This window comes from Bombina bombina, chromosome 12, assembly GCF_027579735.1.
Source record: "Bombina bombina isolate aBomBom1 chromosome 12, aBomBom1.pri, whole genome shotgun sequence".
NCBI lineage: Eukaryota > Metazoa > Chordata > Amphibia > Anura > Bombinatoridae > Bombina > Bombina bombina.
The window spans coordinates 89,626,555-89,651,753 of record NC_069510.1 but is presented as its reverse complement, the minus strand read 5'-3'; the positions used below and the strand labels follow the sequence as shown (position 1 = coordinate 89,651,753).

The 25,199-nt window shown below is 37.4% G+C and overlaps 1 protein-coding gene across 1 annotated transcript; it reads left to right on the top strand.

Moving 5' to 3' along the window:
- On the top strand, positions 1-23,575 carry LOC128643183 (blue-sensitive opsin-like). Its single transcript, XM_053696156.1, has 5 exons — positions 1-388; positions 7,458-7,626; positions 18,812-18,977; positions 20,652-20,891; positions 23,447-23,575. The coding sequence occupies exons 1-5, from the start codon at positions 1-3 to the stop codon at positions 23,573-23,575; spliced, it is 1,092 nt and encodes a 363-aa protein (XP_053552131.1).
- The last annotated feature ends 1,624 nt before the right edge of the window (positions 23,576-25,199 follow it).

Here is a 25,199-nt window from a genome sequence, read left to right as displayed (position 1 = left end):
ATGAGCAAAGGCCGCCCAGATTTAAGAATGGAGATGCCAGATGAGTTCTACATCCCTATTCCCCTAGAAACCAACAACATAACAGCATTGAGCCCATTCCTGGTACCCCAGACACATTTGGGCACTCCGGGCATCTTTATGAGTATGTCAGCCTTTATGTTATTCACAATTATTTTCGGCTTTCCCCTCAACATGTTGACCGTCATCTGCACAATCAAGTATAAGAAGCTTCGCTCACACCTTAACTACATTCTGGTAAACTTGGCGGTTGCCAACCTTGTAGTAGTCTGCTTTGGGTCTACCATGGCATTCTACAGCTTCTCTCAGATGTATTTCTCTCTGGGAACCTTGGCATGCAAAATAGAAGGCTTTACAGCAACACTGGGAGGTAAGTAGCTACACTAAGAATATTGGAGATGAAGTTATGAGTTTCACCAGACTATTTTAACCAAAATGTTGAATTTTTAATTTGTACTCTCTTCCCCCAGTGCATCCTTATCCTCAGCAACGTATGGAGCAATGATGGCTCTGGAGGGTATTATGGGATGGTACAGCACCCCACATATTAAATGCAAAAAAATATATATGTTGTGCTATTTTAACATCATACTATTTTAACATGGTTTACTTTTTACCCTTAACATTTCTCAGGTTAAATTACTGGTTTTCAAACCTGTCCTCATGCCTCCCTAATAGGCTACATTTTTAGGATTCCTAAACTGAAGCACAGGTGAAATAATCATCTGATTAGTAAACGTGGTTATTTTACCTGCTCTCATCCAAGGTTATCCTGAAAACCTGGCCTGTTGGGGAGGCCTGAGGACAGGATTAAAAACCAGTGAGTTAAACTGATATTTCAACTAACAGGAAGCACATGTTTGAACTCAACTGGTCCATGGGATGAGAGGTTAGTGATTTATATAAAAATAGAGAACAGTAACATGTTCCACAAATATAAAACCATTTTGTTTAGCACTGAAACATCTGTTTTTCAAAAACCAAAAATCTGTGTTTCAAAAACCAAAAATGTTAATACATTGCTTCTTTTACATGTCCAACACTCTAGACCCAGCCCTGGTATGGATACCATTCTAGGCTCTTTAAATAATATGATTCATTAAACAGTCTAATTTCTGATACCTGCTAATGGTGATTGTTTGTGAGATGTACTAGTAGGTTTAAATAATAGTAAATAGCCTTTAAAACAAATGTATTTTTATGTTTAATTATGATTTTTGCTCTTGTATATATTGTAGACACATTGCATATATTGCTCCATTTTTAACTGGCCTTTGCTAAATATAACATAATAAAGATTTTTGTTACCAGCTATATAGAGTGATTACAAGTTTCTCATAGTAGGGTACATTTTCAATCAGTATCAGATTATACTGTCCAGTCTTTGTTAGATTTTATATTAGAATACGAGACTAACTTACAAGTGGTGTGCTATTGTTAGCATGGGACGCAATAAATAATATTGCGACCGTGCTAACAAAATTATTCCTGAAGACCTTGCGTAAGGTGTAGGGTTTAAAGAAAAAGTTGCACCAAACACAACATAAATACATTAAAATAAACTATTACTCTCATATATATACTTTCTGATAAAAATATTTAATATAAATATTAAAACATTTCTTTATAAGGGTTAAAAGGTATATGACAAAGTATTTGACTGGAAAGGGCTATAATATATATATATATATATATATATATATATATATATATATATATATATATATATATAGCCCTTTCTAGTCAAATACCTTGTCATATACCATATACCTTTTAACCCTTATAAAAAAATGTTTTAATATTTATATTAAATATTTTTAAGGGTTAAAAGGTATATGACAAGGTATTTGACTGGAAAGGGCTATAATATATATATATATATATATATACACACACAGTGCTTTTTTGTATGAAATTTTTTTGCTGGTACTCAAAAAAAATGTATGGCAGAGGTGGTGGTACTCAGTACAGGTGAGTACCCCCACTTATACACATATAAATTAATATATATATATATATATATATATATATACAGAAAGAAGTGCACTCACAGGAACGAACAACTGGCTCAATACCATTGTTAGCCTGTTCTATGGCGATCTACCACCTGGGTGCAGCTTCTTTTAGCCCAGTAATGCTTTTCACAGAGTAGAACTTTCCTGTAGTATATCAGTCTGATCCCGCCTATTACGGTCAGTCCAGCGCCGAAATACTAGGCAATTCCTCTCTGAACAAGGAACACAGCAACCCCAGATGATCGTTTCGGCCTTCATTGGGCCTCGTCAGTGAGGTGTAGCCATATTCCTCTAAGCACACTGAGCATGTAGTCCACGTCTGGTTGCCCAATGAAGGCCGAATGATCGTCTGGGATTGCTGTGTTCCTTGTTCAGAGAGGAATTGCCTGGTATTTCGGTGCTGGACTGACCTTAATAGGCGGGATCAGACTGATATACAGGAAAGTTCTTCTCTGTGAAAAGCATTACTGGGCTAAAAGAAGCTGCACCCAGGTGGTAAATCACCATAGAACAGGCTAACAATAGTATTGAGCCAGTTGTTCGTTCCTGTGAGTGTGCTTCTCTCTGTGTGTATTTAGTCTCCCTATGGGAAAAAGGGGCAACCAGACGTGGACTCCTTGCTCAGTGTGCTACTGCTTAGAGGAATATGGCTACACCTCACTGACGATGCCCAATGAAGGACAAAACGATTGTCTAGGGTTGCTGTGTTCCTTGTTCTGAGAGGAATTGCCTGGTATTTCGGCTCTGGTATATATATATATATATATATATATATATATACACACACACACACACACACACAAATACGTATATACAAACTTTGGAACCCTTTACACTCAAATACATTTAAACAAAAAATATTTTTTAGATTTCAATGTTATTCACTTAGAAGAAAATGTTCTTTGTATTTTCAATAAATATTTCTATATATATATATTTATATATCTATTCCTGTATATATTCATATAGATATATATTTTTAAAAATCATTATATATATAGAGTTGCCAGCTGTCCTCCACAAAAAATATTAGACAATCTGTTGGGGACTATGCACAATGGTAGGTGGGGTCACACAATGCCTCCCAAAAACTCTACCTTAGCCCCGTTCTTGATCCTACATGTATATTTTTCACAACTGAGCAGTCATTTTACCCCTTGGCTGCCTGTAACATACAAATCAATAATTTTACATCTTTAGCTGCTGGCATAACACATGCAAACAGTGATTTGACCCCCTTGATGGCCCCCACATTTTTTTCTGCTCCGTATTTGTACTGCATTGAGGCCTCGGAGCCCTTTTGCATTTAGCTACGACACAGGGACTTTAAAAAACTGGACAGTTAAGTGAACCATATTTCTTTGTGAAAATTTTACTGGACAGCCTGCAAAATGGACTGTCCGGTTGAATACTGGACACCTGGCAACCCTATATATATATTATAATTTTTTTATATTAAATAAAAAGAAAATGTTCTTCTATGTAAAGAAAATTGGAATGTAAAATATTCATAGCTACCTTGGGGTTTAGTGCAGTTGGTCTAATGCTTGTTGTTTTTTGTTTGTTTTTTAACAGTGGGCTATACTGAAGTCTATGGGGCTGATATATCATGCCCCGTATTCACCTGTTTCCGCGCGAACCTTCAGGCTCGCCAGAAACAGGTGTTAAGAAGCAGCGGTCTTAAGAACGCTGCTCCTTAACTCATCCGCCACTTCTGAGGCGGCAGACAGCAATCAGCCTGATCGGATACGATCGGGTTGATTGACACCCCCTGCTATCGGCCGATTGGCCGTGAATGTGCGGGGGGCTGCATTGCACAAGCATTTCACTAGAAATGCTTGTGCAATGATAAATGCCAAAAGCGTATGCTATTGGCATTTATCGATGTGCGGCGGACATGATCCGCTACAACGGTTCACATGTCCGCTCGCACATTGATAAATTGATCCCTATGGGGAGAAGTTGACGCGGTCGTGATATCTGAAGTAATTTGTAATACGCATGCTATCCTGCCAGTGTTAAAAGTTTACTTTGAGTGCAGTTAAAAATCTGTTAGTGTGCCACTTGTAATCTGACTCTATATAACTGACATGAATTGCACATCTCCCTAGCGTATGTACTGCATTTAAACACTCCCAGGGAGAATACATTGTGTGACTTAGCTTATGTTGATGAATACATACCACCCCTATCTCTCTCAGCAGGTGTGGTATTTAAATAAGAGTACATGGGGATTAGGTACGTTTGCTCTGTGTACTGTAAAATGTGTCACTAAAACAGTCACATCATTTATTAGATTTTTTGCTAATATATGTATATTGGAAAATGCTTCTTTTCAAAACTAAACAATACATTAATGCTCATTTTTACAGACTTTAAAGGGACAGTCTACTCCATAATTTTTATTGTTTAAAAAGATAGATAACACCTTTATTACCCATTCCCCAGTTTTGCATAACCAATACTGTTATATTAATATACTTTTTACCTCTTTGATTACCTTGTATCTAAGCCTCTGCAGACTGTCTCCTTGTGTCAGTTCTTTTGCCAGACTTGAATTTTAACCAATCATTGCTGACTCATAAATAACTCCAAGGAAGCTTGTATTACATACATTACATACATGTGCTCCGACTTGTCTTTGTTCAACAATATAACACACATTATATTGCTATGCTGCTTAAAGGGATATAAAACAGTGTTCCTTTAGTAAAAACAAATATGTTAAATCAAAGTACACATAAAAAGAAAAGGACTGTGTAAAACAGCAAACAACTTACTTGTTTCATCGCAAAATTTTTCATTGTAGCCACTACCCTAAGGCATTAAAGGGACAGTCAACACCAGAATTTTTGTTGCTTTAAAAGATAGATAATCTTTTTATTACCCATTCCCCAGTTTTGCACAGCCACCACGGTTATATTAATATACTTTTTACCTCTGTGATTACCTTGTATCTAAGCATCTTCTGACAGCCCCCTGATCACATAACATTTTATTTATTATCTATTGACTTTCATTTTAGCCAATTAGTGCAGTGTCTGCCACAATTCACAGGCGTGCTCACAGTGTTATCTATATGGCTTACAGGAACTAGCTCTCCCCTGTTGTGAAAAGCAAATACAAAAGCATGTGATTAGAGGCGGCCTTCAAGGGCTTAGAAATTATCATATGAGCCTTCCTAGGTTTAGCTTTCAACTAAGAATACCAAGAGAACAAAACAAAATTGGTGATAAAAGTAAATTGGAAAGTTGTTTAAAATTACATGCCCTATTTGAAACATGAAAGTTTTTTTTGGACTTGACTGTCCCTTTAAGTTACATTCTGCCTCTTCTCAAAACAGATTTGCTGTCTCTCTAGCATTATCTGAAAAGTAAACCAACTCAAGATTTATAACATCATGGTAGATAAGCCTTCCTGTAGAGACCGCATCCTTCTTGTCCCTTGACAGAAAGTAATGGACATTTCACAAATGAAGTGAAAAATAAAAATAAAAGCTAAAACCCTTTTTAAAATTATGAATAATACATATAACAATTATTTCTAAAAAGTATAACCCACTGCTTAGTTATTTTGTTAATTACAACAATGAAACAGACTGTTTAAGAAAGAGAAATGTAGAAGTCTCGCAAGTAAAAGAGCAACTAAAAAGAGATGTGGCTTCTAGCTGTTTTATGCACAGTAGTTAATGTTTTACATTAGGGAATCTGCTCCGTGGAGGCGGAGCACTCACCAATCACTCACAGACTTAGTCCTTAGCAACAGACTTAAGGCAACTAGTGATTATACTAAACCAAATGCAGCTGTGGTGAGCATGTGTGAGAGGTTCAGGACCAATAAATACAGTAGAACTGCTTAATCAATAAGTGCACAATAAAAATACAGTGCAATAGCACTTAGGGCCTGATGATCAAAATCACGCCGGCATGGAGAGATAATGCAAAATCTTTGAGGGCTTCTATTAAGCATTTTATTGCAATATATGTGTGTCTCCTTCACATCCCGAACCCTATGGGCTCGATTTATCAAGCGTCGGCAGACTTGGGTGTACATATTCCGTTGGCAGAATTCAGCATTGCACAAGAGCGCTATTTTGCGCTCTTGTACAATGCCGCCCCCTGCCCGCACACAGCCAATCACGCGCGGGCAAGAGCTGTCAATCTTCCCAGTTGGATGAGACCGGGGAGATTTAAATTCTCCACCTAAGAGGTGGAGAAGAGGATAGGAAGCTGCTTTATAAATATGGATGACCGCGGCTTCATAAATATGGACTTCAGGTTCTCCTGTGAGAACCTGCAGTCGAAGAGCAGGAGAAGGCTTGATAAATCGAGCCCTATATGGCTAGATAAACAGCTATCAGGCTAACGTTATAAAATAATTTGAGGAACTGCACCTTATTGACAAGAAGTCTTAGATCATCTTACCAGGGAGGAGAGCTTAGTCAGAACAAATTGACTTCAATTTGCCGGCCCACTATAGCATGTGACAGCCATCAGCCAATCACACACTCACATACTGTATGTATACACTGTGAACTGTTGCACATGTTCAGTAGGAGTTGGTGCCTCATAAAGTGTGCATATATAAAAAAAAACTGTGCACAATTTGATAATGGAAGTAAATTGGAAAGTCTATTTAAACTGTATGCTCCATCTGAATCAGGATAGTCCCTCCCACAGCGCTTGCAGTGCACGTTAAGAAGCAGCGGTCATACGGCTGCAGTTTTCTGACCTATCCACTGCCTCAGAGGTTCAGGATGCTTGACAACGGGGGGCAGGATTTGCTTGTGCAATCTTAAAGGGATATGAAACCCAAATTTTTTCTCTTACGATTCAGATAGAGCATGCGATTTTAAAGAAATTTCCAACTTCTATTTTCATTTTTTTCTTCGTTCTCTTGGTCATTTTTGTTGAAAAGCAGGGACATAAGCTTAGGAGCGGATACATTTCTGGAGCACTATACGGCAGCGGTTTTACAAGAATGTCATCCATTTGCAAGAGCACTAGTTGTCAGCACTATTTCCTGCTATGTAGTGCTCCAGATGCCTACCTAGGTATCTCTTTAACACAGAATATCATGGGAACATTGCAAATTTGATAAAAGAAGTAAATGGGAAACTTTTTTTAAATTGTATGCTCTGCCCGAATCACAAAAGACAATTTTTGGGTTTCAAATCCCTTTAAACGAGGGCTGAGGCTGCTCTCTCCCAAACCTCAGTTGGACAAGTTGTTTGTCTAGAGCTTGATCATGAAGCCCATTGTGTTCCTACAAAGGTTATCAATTATTATCTTCGCACGTATTTCCAAAAAACGATATCATGAGTTCCTTGATAGGGACCCCAACCCGAACAATCCCCTTTTACATAATAGTGAAACTCAGTTTGCCATCAGAAGCTCTAATCACGGTGTAATTTGCTCATTGCAGGAATGGTCAGCCTGTGGTCTTTGGCTGTAGTGGCCTTTGAAAGGTTCCTGGTGATCTGCAAACCTATGGGAGCCTTCACATTCCGGGAGACCCATGCTGTAACAGGCTGTGTCTTGACATGGGTGATCGCCCTAGTGGCAGCCACACCCCCACTGCTGGGCTGGAGCAGGTATATATTATATTTATTATGGAGGCAGAGATTCTGCACATTATCATTTTATTCACCGAGTAATTTACACATACTAATTCACACACTCACTCACTCATATACACACTCACTCATATACACACTCACTCATATACACACTCACTCATATACACACTTACTCATATACACACTCACTCATATACACACTCATATACACACTCACTCATATACACACTCACTCATATACACACTCACTCATATACACACTCACTCATATACACACTCACTCAAATACACACTCACTCATATACACACTCACTCATATACACACTCACTCATATACACACTCACTCATATACACACTTACTCATATACACACTCACTCATATACACACTCACTCATATACACACTCACTCATATACACACTCACTCATATACACACTCATATACACACTCACTCATATACACACTTACTCATATACACACTCACTCATATACACACTCACTCATATACACACTTACTCATATACACACTCACTCATATACACACTCACTCATATACACACTTACTCATATACACACTCACTCATATACACACTCACTCATATACACACTCACTCATATACACACTCACTCATATACACACTCACTCATATACACGTACAAATAACAAAAAATATAGGAGCACCGAGTGTACAATAGGTAAAATTAATTTATTGGATATACATTAAAACAGGGTCAAGTGACCCCCGGGGTAAAACTGAGTTAGTTAAGGAAAAATAAATCACAGGCTGACATGTTACGGCATAACGCCGTACTCCAAGCCACATGTACACGTACACCCACATACTCACACATTCATACACATACAGGCATAGACACATACACTCACACATTCATACACATACATGCATAGACACATACACTCACACATTCATACACATACATGCATAGACACATACACATACATACATAGACGCATACATGCATAGACACATACACTTACACATTCATACACATACATGCATAGACACATACACTCACATATTCATACACATACATGCATAGACACATACACTCACACATTCATACACATACATGCATAGACACATACACTCACACATTCATTTAATAGGTAAAATTAATTTATTGGATATACATTAAAACAGGGTCAAGTGACCCCCGGGGTAAAACTGAGTTAGTTAAGGAAAAATAAATCACAGGCTGACATGTTACGGCATAACGCCGTACTCCAAGCCACATGTACACGTACACCCACATACTCACACATTCATACACATACAGGCATAGACACATACACTCACACATTCATACACATACATGCATAGACACATACACTCACACATTCATACACATACATGCATAGACACATACACTCACACATTCATACACATACATGCATAGACACATACACTCACACATTCATACACATACATGCATAGACATATACACTCACACATTCATACACATACATGCATAGACACATACACTCACACATTCATACACATACATGCATAGACATATACACTCACACATTCATACACATACATGCATAGACACATACACTCACACATTCATACACATACATGCATAGACATATACACTCACACATTCATACACATACATGCATAGACACATACACATACATGCATAGACATATACACTCACACATTCATACACATACATGCATAGACACATACACTCACACATTCATACACATACATGCATAGACACATACACTCACACATTCATACACATACATGCATAGACACATACACTCACACATTCATACACATACATGCATAGACACATACACTCACACATTCATACACATACATGCATAGACATATACACTCACACATTCATACACATACATGCATAGACATATACACTCACACATTCATACACATACATGCATAGACACATACACATACATACATAGACGCATACATGCATAGACACATACACTTACACATTCATACACATACATGCATAGACACATACACTCACACATTCATACACATACATGCATAGACACATACACATACATACATAGACGCATACATGCATAGACACATACACTTACACATTCATACACATACATGCATAGACACATACACTCACACATTCATACACATACATGCATAGACACATACACTCACATATTCATACACATACATGCATAGACACATACACTCACACATTCATACACATACATGCATAGACACATACACTCACACATTCATTTAATAGGTAAAATTAATTTATTGGATATACATTAAAACAGGGTCAAGTGACCCCCGGGGTAAAACTGAGTTAGTTAAGGAAAAATAAATCACAGGCTGACATGTTACGGCATAACGCCGTACTCCAAGCCACATGTACACGTACACCCACATACTCACACATTCATACACATACAGGCATAGACACATACACTCACACATTCATACACATACATGCATAGACACATACACTCACACATTCATACACATACATGCATAGACACATACACTCACACATTCATACACATACATGCATAGACACATACACTCACACATTCATACACATACATGCATAGACATATACACTCACACATTCATACACATACATGCATAGACACATACACTCACACATTCATACACATACATGCATAGACATATACACTCACACATTCATACACATACATGCATAGACACATACACTCACACATTCATACACATACATGCATAGACATATACACTCACACATTCATACACATACATGCATAGACACATACACATACATGCATAGACATATACACTCACACATTCATACACATACATGCATAGACACATACACTCACACATTCATACACATACATGCATAGACACATACACTCACACATTCATACACATACATGCATAGACACATACACTCACACATTCATACACATACATGCATAGACACATACACTCACACATTCATACACATACATGCATAGACATATACACTCACACATTCATACACATACATGCATAGACATATACACTCACACATTCATACACATACATGCATAGACACATACACATACATACATAGACGCATACATGCATAGACACATACACTTACACATTCATACACATACATGCATAGACACATACACTCACACATTCATACACATACATGCATAGACACATACACATACATACATAGACGCATACATGCATAGACACATACACTTACACATTCATACACATACATGCATAGACACATACACTCACATATTCATACACATACATGCATAGACACATACACTCACACATTCATACACATACATGCATAGACACATACACTCACACATTCATACACATACATGCATAGACACATACACATACATACATAGACGCATACATGCATAGACACATACACTTACACATTCATACACATACATGCATAGACACACACACTCACACATTTATACACATACATGCATAGACACATACACTCTTACATTCATACACATACATGCATAGACACATACACTCACACATTCATACACATACATGCATAGACACATACACATACATACATAGACGCATACATGCATAGACACATACACTTACACATTCATACACATACATGCATAGACACATACACTCACACATTCATACACATACATGCATAGACACATACACTCACACATTCATACACATACATGCATAGACACATACACTCACACATTCATACACATACATGCATAGACACATACACATACATACATAGACGCATACATGCATAGACACATACACTTACACATTCATACACATACATGCATAGACACATACACTCACACATTTATACACATACATGCATAGACACATACACTCACACATTCATACACATACACTCACACATTCATACACATACATGCATAGACACATACACTCACACATTCATACACATACATGCATAGACACATACACTCACACATTCATACACATACATGCATAGACACATACACTCACACATTCATACACATACATGCATAGACACATACACATACATACATAGACGCATACATGCATAGACACATACACTTACACATTCATACACATACATGCATAGACACATACACTCACACATTTATACACATACATGCATAGACACATACACTCACACATTCATACACATACACTCACACATTCATACACATACATGCATAGACACATACACATACATACATAGACGCATACATGCATAGACACATACACTCACACATTCATACACATACATGCATAGACACATACACTCACACATTCATACACATACATGCATAGACATATACACTCACACATTCATAAACATACATGCATAGACACATACACTCACACATTCATACACATACATGCATAGACACATACACTTACACATTCATACACATACATGCATAGACACATACACTCACACATTCATACACATACATGCATAGACACATACACTCACACCGTCATACACATACATGCATAGACACATACACTCACACATTCATACACATACATGCATAGACACATACACTCACACATTCATACACATACATGCATAGACATATACACTCACACATTCATACACATACATGCATAGACATATACACTCACACATTCATACACATACATGCATAGACACATACACTCACACATTTATACACATACATGCATAGACACATACACTCACACATTCATACACATACATGCATAGACACATACACATACATATACACATAGACTCACACATTCATACACATACATGCATAGACACATACACATACATGCATAGACACATACACTTACACATTCATACACATACATGCATAGACACATACACATACATGCATAGACACATACACTCACACATTCATACACATACATGCATAGACACATACACTCACACATTCATACACATACATGCATAGAGACATACACTCACACATTCATACACATACATGCATAGACACATACACTCACACATTCATACACATACATGCATAGACATATACACTCACACATTCATACACATACATGCATAGACACATACACTCACACATTCATACACATACATGCATAAACACATACACTCACACATTCATACACATACATGCATAGACACATACACTCACACATTCATACACATACATGCATAGACACATACATATACACATACACTCACACATTCATACACATACATGCATAGACACATACACATACATGCATAGACACATACACATACATGCATAGACACATACACTCACACATTCATACACATACATGCATAGACATATACACTCACACATTCATACACATACATGCATAGACATATACACTCACACATTCATACACATACATGCATAGACACATACACTCACACATTCATACACATACATGCATAGACACATACACTCACACATTCATACACATACATGCATAGACACATACACTCACACATTCATACACATACATGCATAGACACATACACTCACACATTCATACACATACATGCATAGACACATACACTCACACATTCATACACATACATGCATAGACATATACACTCACACATTCATACACATACATGCATAGACATATACACTCACACATTCATACACATACATGCATAGACACATACACATACATACATAGACGCATACATGCATAGACACATACACTTACACATTCATACACATACATGCATAGACACATACACTCACACATTCATACACATACATGCATAGACACATACACATACATACATAGACGCATACATGCATAGACACATACACTTACACATTCATACACATACATGCATAGACACATACACTCACATATTCATACACATACATGCATAGACACATACACTCACACATTCATACACATACATGCATAGACACATACACTCACACATTCATACACATACATGCATAGACACATACACATACATACATAGACGCATACATGCATAGACACATACACTTACACATTCATACACATACATGCATAGACACATACACTCACACATTTATACACATACATGCATAGACACATACACTCTTACATTCATACACATACATGCATAGACACATACACTCACACATTCATACACATACATGCATAGACATATACACTCACATATTCATACACATACATGCATAGACACATACACTCACACATTCATACACATACATGCATAGACACATACACTCACACATTCATACACATACATGCATAGACACATACACATACATACATAGACGCATACATGCATAGACACATACACTCACACATTCATACACATACATGCATAGACACATACACTCACACATTCATACACATACATGCATAGACACATACACTCACACATTCATACACATACATGCATAGACAAATACACTCACACATTCATACACATACATGCATGCATAGACACATAAACTCACACATTTATAAACATACATGCATAGACACATACACTCACACATTCATACATATAAATGCACAGACACATACACTCACACATTCATACACATACATGCATAGACACATACACTCACACATCCATATACACACAGATACACAACCTCATAAACACACACAATTTCACACAGACATTCACATGTTCAGACAAATACAGACTAATGCATGCACACACTCATGCACACACAGACTCATACTCACACACACTCATTTACACACAGACCTAAACTCACACACACACACAGAAACACTACGAAAAAAAAAAATTACAAATTAAAATAAACCTAATACTACGAAAAAAAATTAAAAATCTAACATTACAAAAAATAATAAACACTAAAAATACGAAAAATAAAAAACTCTAAGATTACAAAAAATAATGTTAGATTTTTATATTTATTTTTTCGTAGTATTAGGTTTATTTAAATTTGCAATTTAGGTTTTTTATTTTTTCGTAGTGTTAGGTTTTTTTATTTATGTAATTTAGGATATTTAATTGGTAGTTTTTTTATTTTATCAGAATAGTTATGTTAGGTTAATTTATAGTTTAATGTAAGGTTTATTTTTATTTCACAGGTAAGTTTTTATTTATTTTAAAGGAACAGTCAAGTCCAAAAATAACTTTCATGGTTCAAATAGGGCATGTAATTTTAAACAACTTTCCAATTTACTTTTATCACTAATTTTGCTTTGTTCTCTTAGTTGAAAGCTAAACCTAGGAGGTTCATATGCTAATTTCTTAGACAGTTTTCACCACTAGAGGGCGTTAGTTCATGTGTTTCATATAGATAACATTGAGCTCATGCACGTGAATTTACAGAGGAGTGAGCACTGATTGGCTAAAATGCAAGTCTGTCAAAAGAACTGAAATAAGGGGGCAGTCTGCATAGGCATTAGATACAAAGTAATCACAGAGATAAAACGTGTATTATTATAACTGTGTTGGTTATGCAAAACTGGGGAATGGGTCATTAAGGGATTATCTATCTTTTAAAACAACAAAAATTCTGGTGTTGACTGTCCCTTTAGTTATATTGTAACTTTTAATTTAAAGTTAGGGGGGTGTTAGGTTTAGGGGTTATTAGTTTAATTTAGTGTTTTGCAATGTGGGGGGCCGTCGGTTTAGGGGTTAATAGGTTTAGTTTATTAGTTGCGATGTGGGGGGCTGGCAGTTTAGGGGTTAATAGATTTATTTAGTGTTGGCGATGTGGGGGGGTCGGCGGTTTAGGGGTTAATAGGTTTATTTTAGTGTCGGCGATGTGGGTGGGCGGCAGATTAGGGGTTAATAGGTTTAATATAGTTTTTGCGATGCGGGAGGGTGGCAGTTTAGGGGTTAATAGGTAGTTTATGGGTGCTAGTGTACTTTGTAACATTTTAGTTATGAGTTTTGTGAAACATTTTTGTTTAGAAAAATCCATAACTACTGGTCTCAGATCGCGAAAAGGCTTGTGTCAGTATAGGCTATAACGCAAGCATTTTAGCCAGATTGCAACAACCTGTAATATGGCACTATGGAAAATCCTGCATTCAAACGTCATTTTTTCAGTGTGGAATGGAGGGTTGCGTTAAGGCTAAAATGCATCTGTTACAGCCCATAACGCCGTGACTCGTAATATGCGTTACCGGCCATTCCATGCGCAATGGTCAATTTTTCAGCGGTATAACCGTACCACACCATTACGCAAAACTTGTATATTAGCTGATAGAGTAATAATAAAACTTTTTGTTGTCAGCAAAAGTAAAGCAATGAATTTCTGTAACTTGTGGCACTTACACATTCTTCATTGCTGCTTTCATTCTTTACACGATCACATCAGGTGATTGCTATATCAATAACTAACCTGTCTAGTAGGTGACCAAAAATGAAGAAATCTATTCTTTCAGTTGAATGGTTAAATACTTATATTTGTATCAGGTGGTCACTGAGGGCTATTATTTGTTGTAACCATCCAGATAATAAACATGCACCAAGATTGCAAGTTTTGCGCTATACCGGGTGCGTAAATAAGGCAAAAAATTAGCGTTAGCACACTCTTCATAGAACTGCCATTACAAGTTACTAAAAAACTTTCTCTTGTTGTAGCTCCATACCGCACAAAACCCAAGGCTTGACTTTACGTGCTCGTGCACCTGCGATTGCGGAATGCGATTGCTGTAACGCAATCCCCATTGATGTTTATGGGGAAAAGAAAGTTATGTTAAAACCTAACACCCTAACATAACCCCCTAGTCTAGACACCCCTAATCCGCCGCCTGACATCGCTGACACTATTTAAAGTTATTAACCCCTAAACTGCAACCCCCCACATCGCTACTAATAAACTAAACTAAACGTATTAACCCCTAAACCGCTGGCCCCCACATCGCAAATCACTAAATGAAACTATTAACCCCTAAACCTAACACCCCCCTAAATTTAATTTACAATATATCTATCTTGAAATAACTAAAAAATGTAAACTATAAATTAACCAAATATAACTATTTTAAGAAAATAAAATAAAAAATAAAAATTACACATTTAAAACAGTACAAAAATATAAATAAAATCTAACATTACCAAAAAATAAAAATGCTAAAATTATGGAAATAAAAAAACACACTAAGATGACAAAAATAATAAACAAAATTATCCAAAATAATAAAAATTACACCTAATCTAATAGCCCTATAAAAAAAAAACACCCCCTAACATCAATAAACTACCAATAGACATTAAAAAGGCCTTTTGTAGGGCATTACCCTAAGTTAAACAGCACTTTTACCTTAAAACATTACTAAGTCCCCCCTAAAAGTAAAACTCCCCACCCAACCAACCCCCAAAATAAAAAAAACCTAACACTAAAAAATCCTAAGCTACCCAATGGACTCTAGTTATCAAGGTCTGGCGGACCTGATCCGACAGTGCGGATCAGGTCCGCCAGACCTCGCTGAATACGGCGAGCAATACGCTCCCCGTATTCAGCATTGCACCAGCAGCTCACAAGAGCTGTTGGTGCAACGCCGCCCCCTGCAGACTTGCGGCCAATGGGCCGCCAGCAGGGGGTGTCAATTAACCCGATTGTACTTGATCAGGTTGATTTCCGGCGATGTCTGTCCACCTGCTCAGAGCAGGCGGACAGGTTATGGAGCAGCGGTCTTTGTGACCGCTGCTTCATAACTGCTGTTTCTGGCGAGCCTGCAGGCTCCCAGAAACACGGGGCATCAAGCTCCATTCAGAGCTTGATACATATGCCGCATTGCCTCTAAAGGGGCATTTGTATGGGCATTGCCCTTAAAAGGGCATTCAGCTCTTTTACTGCCCATTAAAAGAAAAAAGCCCTAATTAAAAAAAAAAAACACCCAAAAAAAAACCTAACACTAACCCCAGGAAATCTACTTACAGTTCCTGGAGTCCGGACATCCATCTTTATCCAGGAGGCGACATCTTCCTCCATCACGGATGCATCTTCTATCTTCATCCCGGTGGCGTGGAGCTGTGGCAGTGAGGAGCAGTCCAGGACAGGCGGCGATGTTCCACGCTGGATGTCGCTGCCAGTCCTGGACAGCTCTGCGCCGCCACAGCTCTGCGCCACCGGGATGAAGATAGAAGATGCCCCCGCGATGGAGGAAGATGATGCCACCTGGCTGAAGACTTCTCGCCGCCTGGAACAAGATGGAAGTCCGGAATTCAGGAACTGTGAGTAGATTTCCAGGGGTTAGTGTTAAGTTTTTGTTTGGGCTGACGGTTTAGGGGTTAATAGCTTTGTATAGTGTTGGCGATATGGGCGGGCGGCTGATTAGGTGTTAATAAGTGGCGGTTTAGGGGTGTTAGTCTACTTTGTAACATTTTAGTTATGAGTTTTGTGAAACATTTTTGTGTCGCAAAATCCATTACTACTGGTCTCAGATCGCGGAATGGATTGCGGCGGTATAGACCATAATGCAAGCATTTTAGCCGGAATGCACAACCTGTAATACAGCGGTATGAAAATCCTGCACTCAAAAGTCATTTTTTGAGTGCGGAATGGATTGTTGCGTCACAGGCTAAAACACTTGCGTTATAGCTATGAGTGGCTTGGTTGTACAATGGAGAGGTCAGGGGATATGAGGGTGTTGCTGCAGCCCAATGATGGTGGTAAGTGGGTTGCTCAGGGCAGAATCTGCAATGTTTTTTGAAAGGGGGTTGGGGAAATCAGGGACATAGTAGGCTACTTAAAACAGCTGGACAGTCAGAAGCTGGGTTTTCGTTACTATTTTTTTTTAGAATATGTTGTTTTTTTTGACTTGCAAAAGAGCTGAAATAACTTTAGAGCAATGCCCAACTAAATGGCCTTTTCAGGGAATTCCTTTTTTTTGGATAGGGTTTTTTCTTTTTAGCTTAGTTTTTTTTAGGATAGTATTTTTTTAGAACAGGGTTTTTTTAATGGGCAAAAATAACTTTAGGGAAATGTCCTACCAAATGCCCTTTCAAGGGCAATTTTTAGAGTAGGTTTTTTTTAAATAGGCTTTAATAAAGGGAGACGTTCTAGGAGCTGATTTCCTTTTATATCTATACTCGCTGTACAGCGCACATCAGTGTCTCTGTCAGTAGGAATTCTGGGATTTTCAATCACCCTGAGCAGACACCTGATTGGACGCAGGCCATGATAATGGTTGGGCCGACCTCTCCTTACTTGCCTCTTGTATCTCTGTACAGGTACATCCCTGAAGGCTTGCAGTGCTCCTGCGGACCAGACTGGTATACCATAAACAACAAATGGAACAATGAATCCTATGTGCTTTTCCTCTTCTGCTTCTGCTTTGGATTCCCTCTGACCATCATTGTGTTTTCATATGGACGCCTGCTCCTCACCCTCCACGCTGTAAGAAATTCATAATAATTTTTGTTTTTATTGGAAAACGAAAGTGAAACAGAAACTTTCACAATTCAGATAAAGCATATAGTTAAAGGGATAGTAAAGTCCAAATGAAACGTTCATGATAGGATAGGGTATGTAATTTTAAACAATTTTCTAATTTACTTTTATCATCAAATTTGCTTTGTTTTCTTGGTATTCTTAGTTGAAAGCTAAACCTAGATAGGCTCATATGCTAATTTCTAAGCCCTTGAAGTCTACCTCTCATCTGAATGCATTTGACAGTTTTTGACAGCTAGAGGGTGTTAGTTCATGTGTTTCATATAGATAACATTGTGCCTTTGCATATGGAGTTATTTAAGAGTCAGCACTAATTGCATGAAATGCAAGTCTATCAGAAGATTTAAGATAAGGAGGCAGTCGGCAATGGATTTGGGGTCTATTTAACAAGGGCCGAATGGCTCCTGTTCCCGTTGTTTCCGCGCAAGCCTTCAGGCTCGCCGGAAACAGGAGTTAAGAAGCAGCAGTCTCTGAGGCGGCATATAGCAATCCGCCCGATCATGTACGATCGGGCTGATTGACACCCCCTGCTAGCGCAAATCTGCAGGGGGCGGCATTGCACCAGCAGTTCACAAGAACTGTTGGTGCAATGATAAATGCCGACAGCGTATGCTGACGGCATTTATCGATGTGCGGCGGACATAATTCGCTATAGCGGATCATGTCCGTCCGCACAATGACAAATGGACCCCTTAGAAACAAGGTAATCACAGAGGTAAAAAGTGTAAACTAGGGAATGGTAAATAAAGGGATTATCTATCTTTTTAAAATAACATTTTTGGTGTTTACTATCCTTTTAAAAATAAAAATTTTACCAGTTTACTTCTGTTATCAAATTTTGCTCTTTCTCTTGGAATTCTTTGCTAAAATTTAGGTGATTTCCCTGAAAGCTTTCTGAGGTAGGGGATTCTGGGTAAAGATATGCAAATGAGCTTTACAGTGTCTCTTCGTTTTGTTTTCCCGTATTTTTTTTAAACAAAGTGTTAATAAAAAAATCTTTACTGGATTTATCCGGTGGATAAAGAGTTAAATAACAAGTTCCTCTCCCTATTTCTTTAGCGAGCTAATCTTTAGTTGAGGAGAGAAATTTGGCATTAGCTGTGAGGATTATGTAGCGGATGAGATTGGATGACAGATTGGAATTTCATCTGCTTTTAGGGGAGGTGAGGGCTGGAAACTGACAACAGAGAATGTGAGTAGTATTGCCAGTTATATAGCGCTAGTTATCCATCCTAATAGACGGCATATTTACATAGTTAAATACTGCCGTAGACAAACAGTATGCTGAGTAGGCTTTAATGACAAAGACAGACGAAAGAGAATGTTTGAGAGAGAAGAAGGGAAATCTAGAAAATAAAAATAAAAAGGACAGGTGAGAAACACACAGAAAGAGATAGGAGGATGACAATGGGAAGTACTAATGTTTAGTCAGTTGAATTTCAGCGCTACATTAAAAAGTAAGTTACAACTGATTAATTAAACGCCAAATAAAATGTCGCTAACATTCAGGATCTGTTTAGGCCAATGTGAAAGTTTACTATCACTTCAAAGTTTCCGGCTATGGATTTAGTCACTGTCAGAGTTTAATGCTTGCAGTAAACACTATTGCATCCTTTGTAGGTTGCTAAGCAGCAGGAGCAGTCGGCTACCACCCAGAAAGCTGAGAGAGAGGTGACCAGGATGGTGATAATGATGGTTGCTGGTTTTCTTGTATGCTGGCTCCCCTACGCCTCATTTGCCCTATGGGCTGTGACTCATCGTGGGGAGCTGTTTGACCTACGTTTGGCTTCTATTCCATCTGTATTTTCCAAGGCATCTACAGTCTACAACCCATTTATCTACATCTTAATGAACAGACAGGTGAGCAACGAGCAGTTTGGTTGACATATTTTGCAGGACATCTTTGATACAGCTTACACCATATGCTCTAGACTAGATACACACCAAAACTTTATTTTAGAACACAAATATAAAAATGATTTCAGATTATGCGCTAATTTAGGAGTGGAGTGCTAGCATTAGCACGAGGGACGTAAATGCAATTGCAAAATCAAGGTGTACTCAAATCCATATTACAAGTGTCACGCTGTTAAAATGACCACAAATTTGTTTGCATGAACTCGCAATAATTTACGTTCCCCATGTTTTCTATGATCAGCATTGAGCTTTTAATGTGCACTTGTATTGCAAGGTAAAAGTAAATCGCATTTACTGCTAAAACGTTTTACGTGACCTGAAAGGCTGCGTAAAGAGTTGGTCCAGAGGAAACAGTTGCACTAAACTAAACTTTTAACCCGTAAACCGCCAGCCCCCCACATCGCAAAATAACCTACACTATTATCCCCTAAACAGCCAGCCCCCCACATCGCAAAGTAACCTACACTATTAACCCCTAAACTACCAGCCCCCCACATCACAAAGTAACCTACACTATTAACCCCTAAACCGCCAGCCCTATAATTGCAAAGTAACCTACACTATTAACCCCTAAACTGCCAGCCCCCGGCATCATGAAGTAACCCACATTATTAACCCCTAAACCACCAGCCCCCTACATTACGAAGTAACCTAAACTATTAACCCCTAAACTGCGAGGCCCCCCAACGCAAAGTAACCCACTTACATCTAAACCTCCTAACCAGACACCCCCTAAGTTAAATATAGACTAACCCTACCTTTACAAAAATAAAAACTTACCTGAGAAATTAAAAAAAAATCTAACCTTATCTTTAAAAAATAAAAATCCTACCATTACTGTAACCTACCATTACTGTTAATATCGCATTAACCAGCCACTTATGGCTGGTTATTTAACGTGCGCACGTAAACTGGAATTTTGCCCCTTTACAGCGTGCATTAAGATAGGGCTCCACTAGTAATCTGACCCTTTATGTTTTTACAAATTAGAGCATCTTATGTCTGCATTTGAATGTCTCTTCCAATAAGACTTACCCGTGATGGCCTCTGGAGTGAGTAATGTGATTTTCCTTCACTTGTTTGACATCAACAATCTTTTTTTCTTAAATTATTTTTAAATCTGAATGTCTTCTACCATAGAGTATGAAAATTAATTCTGCGCATCATTTTTGCCACCTGTTAGGCACTTATACATATATAGGAAAGAGTATTTTGACTCAAGAAAGCAATTTTCAGTCAATGGACAACCCTTACAAAGACTCTCGAGTATGTCTATCTTATCTCCTTGGCAATGGCCAATTAGAGACAGACATTAATAAGCCAGTGCACTGATCAAGCAACCACTTTGTAGTATGTTGCAGAGTAACGGCTTTGCATCCTGGATAATAAATTACACCCTCTCTGGTGGCAATACAAAAAAACATCATCCAAAATTTGAATGCATAAAGTTTTATTTTTGTACAGTCAATTAAACATTATGGGCTAGATCATCAGTGGAATGCAAAAATATTAGCGCCATTGTTTGCTAACACTGTGCAAGTTAAATCAATAGCGCTCCTATCTTTGCGTTAAGTTGAAATGAAAATATTTTTTAGCCTCGGGTGCGCTAACATCTGGAAGTGCAGCAATTCCCTCTCACAGTAGACTTCCATTGGGCGCGCTACAAAAGCCTGTTCTGGGTTTCGCTCGTACACTAGCCAAGGTGCTCTAAGCCAAGTGTGCTAAAGCCAAAGGCGCATTAAGAAATACTTGTAATAGCTTTGTTTTTCACTCAGATATAGATCTGTGTATATAAAGTTAAAAATATCATTTTATTCTATCTATTTATTTATAATATATATTTGAGCCTGTTAAATACCTTGACATTTACCATATCCTTTTTTTAAACATGTATTTAAAATATTTATATATTATATTTTACATATATATATATATATATACATACATATGTTTGTCTGAAGACAGGGGTAACCCCGAAATGTCACTTTATTAAAGAAAAACTTGTTGTTTAAGACCCGGTGAGTGCCTTCATTTTTAGATGTCTGTATTATACCTTAAGTGCACCCTGGGCAGAAGATTTCTACTGAATAAGTTACCGTGAGTGCTGCACCACCATTGACTATATATATATATATATATATATATATATATGTAATACTTTATTTTATTTTAAGATGTTTTACATGTGTTTTGTGATACTGTTATTGTGCCCACTTTACTTCAAGTCTCAAGTTGCGCTAACTTTTTAAGCGCTGTTATGTGTTGCGCTCAAGTACAACACATAACTCACAACTTGAAATTTGACCAACATTTAGCTCTGTTTTTTTCTGCTATTTACCATGGATGTGTAAAAACAGGTTATGTGCTAATCTTAGTGCAATCGTGCAATCTTGAGAGAGCTGACAGTGCTATCAATAGCGCTCCACTTGTAATCTAGGCCTTTATGGGAACTTTATTTGTTCGTTTAATGTCCCTTTAACAAATATTATTTCCTTTAGTTCCGTACCTGCATAATGAAGTTTATCTTCTGTGGGAAGAATCCATTGGGTGATGATGATGATGCTTCTGCCTCGGCTGGGTCTACTCAGGTGTCTTCAGTTTCTAGTAGCCAGGTTGCTCCAGCATAACACCAACTTCACTTGGGTTCTGCCCTTCCATGCCTGCTGCCATGGATCTGTGCCCTCAAAAGCTTCCAGGTGACAACGCTATCAGCCAAGAATCCTAATCTCAATGTCTCTCTGCCTCTTGTCATCTAAGTAAAACTTTCTCAGCCCATCTAAGTAGAGTAGACAGCATCAGAGGCCACCAAATTTCTTTCTTTCATAGAGGCAGCTACTAAGTGCCCATATGTTACCCTAGAAGTCAGTTTTGAGGATCATTGGAAGGTTAACAGCGATGCACAGAAAGTAACAAGATGACATCAACTACATATTTATTTTACTAAATGTGACAACCTGCAACAGACTGTATATTGCATCTAAGACACTTTGATGCGCCATTCTTGAAATTCATCCTCTGACTAAGAGCATTATGGGAAATACATTTTCATATATTTTATTACTTTTCAAGCAAGGTTAGATATATATCTTGGCCATGTACATTCTACGACAATTGCTACTTTAAACATAAAAATGCAGTGCTACATTTAATCACGATATTCACGAAAATCAAGATATTTCTTCAATATAAAACAATGTCATGTGCTTGGATAATTTGTGTAAGAGATGTTATTCTGAGATTGTCTATATGGCATTTATATTTGATCTTCCACCTTTACAAAGAGATTATTTATATTCATTTTTCCACCGATACCTAGAGGTTATTTATATTAATTATTCCACCTTTACATAGAGGATATTTATATTCATTCTTCCACCGTCATATAAATGTTAATTATATTCATTCATCCACCTTTACATAAAGGATTGTTTTGAGGGTCAAGGGTGTTTCACAATATTAAACTTATAAGTTAAGACCAGGTCTTCTTACTCTAAACAATGCACTGTCTTAATACAAGAAATCTGTATTAATTGCCTAATATAAATAAACATTATGATACAGTAATAATCAGCCAGAGAGCAGATTTTCTAGGCAGGGAGCTCAAACGATTTGGCAAGTGACAAAACGGATTTAAATATCCTGCAGACAGCAGAAGGTTTTATACAAATATTTATGTGTTTCATTAGCTTTACAGATTGGATATTCCTTATGTCAGGGGGTTATGCCGAACTGATTTTGTATTAAGGATTACAAGAGGAAATGTGAAGAATGATAAATAACTGCATTGTCAGCGAGCACGTATTAATTTATCTAGTTAAGCCTACAATCCCTGCATTTGACATATTAAGCATGATTAGACTGTAAGGCATTGCTTTATTGGTTTATTGAATGTGATATTTGCTAAATGGAATCCAAAACAAGCACCAATTTAGTACAAGTTAAGATTTCCAGTAGTTTGCTAAACTGGTACAATTCATATATTTCAGGTATCAATTGATATGAGCTGTGCTATACAGACTACTGTACCATAGAATGTTTATGTATAGATGAAAAAATTTAAAAAATTGTGTGGCTATATACTGTAAGTAAAAATAAATTTCTAGAGGGTAGTCAAGACACACACACACAGTAAATAAAACACACATACATACATGTATATATATATATATATATATATATATATATATAAAATATATATAGACACAAATATATATATATATATATATATATATATACATACACACACAGTAT

What these genes read in the sequence shown, in the direction of transcription:
- LOC128643183 (XM_053696156.1), top strand. Translation starts at nt 1, where the DNA reads ATGAGCAAAGGCCGCCCAGATTTAAGAATGGAGATGCCAGATGAGTTC. An exon ending in CCACTGCTGGGCTGGAGCAG is followed by an intron (nt 7,627 to 18,811) that starts GTATATATTATA and finishes ATCTCTGTACAG; the next exon opens with GTACATCCCTGAAGGCTTGC. An exon ending in TGCTCCTCACCCTCCACGCT is followed by an intron (nt 18,978 to 20,651) that starts GTAAGAAATTCA and finishes CATCCTTTGTAG; the next exon opens with GTTGCTAAGCAGCAGGAGCA.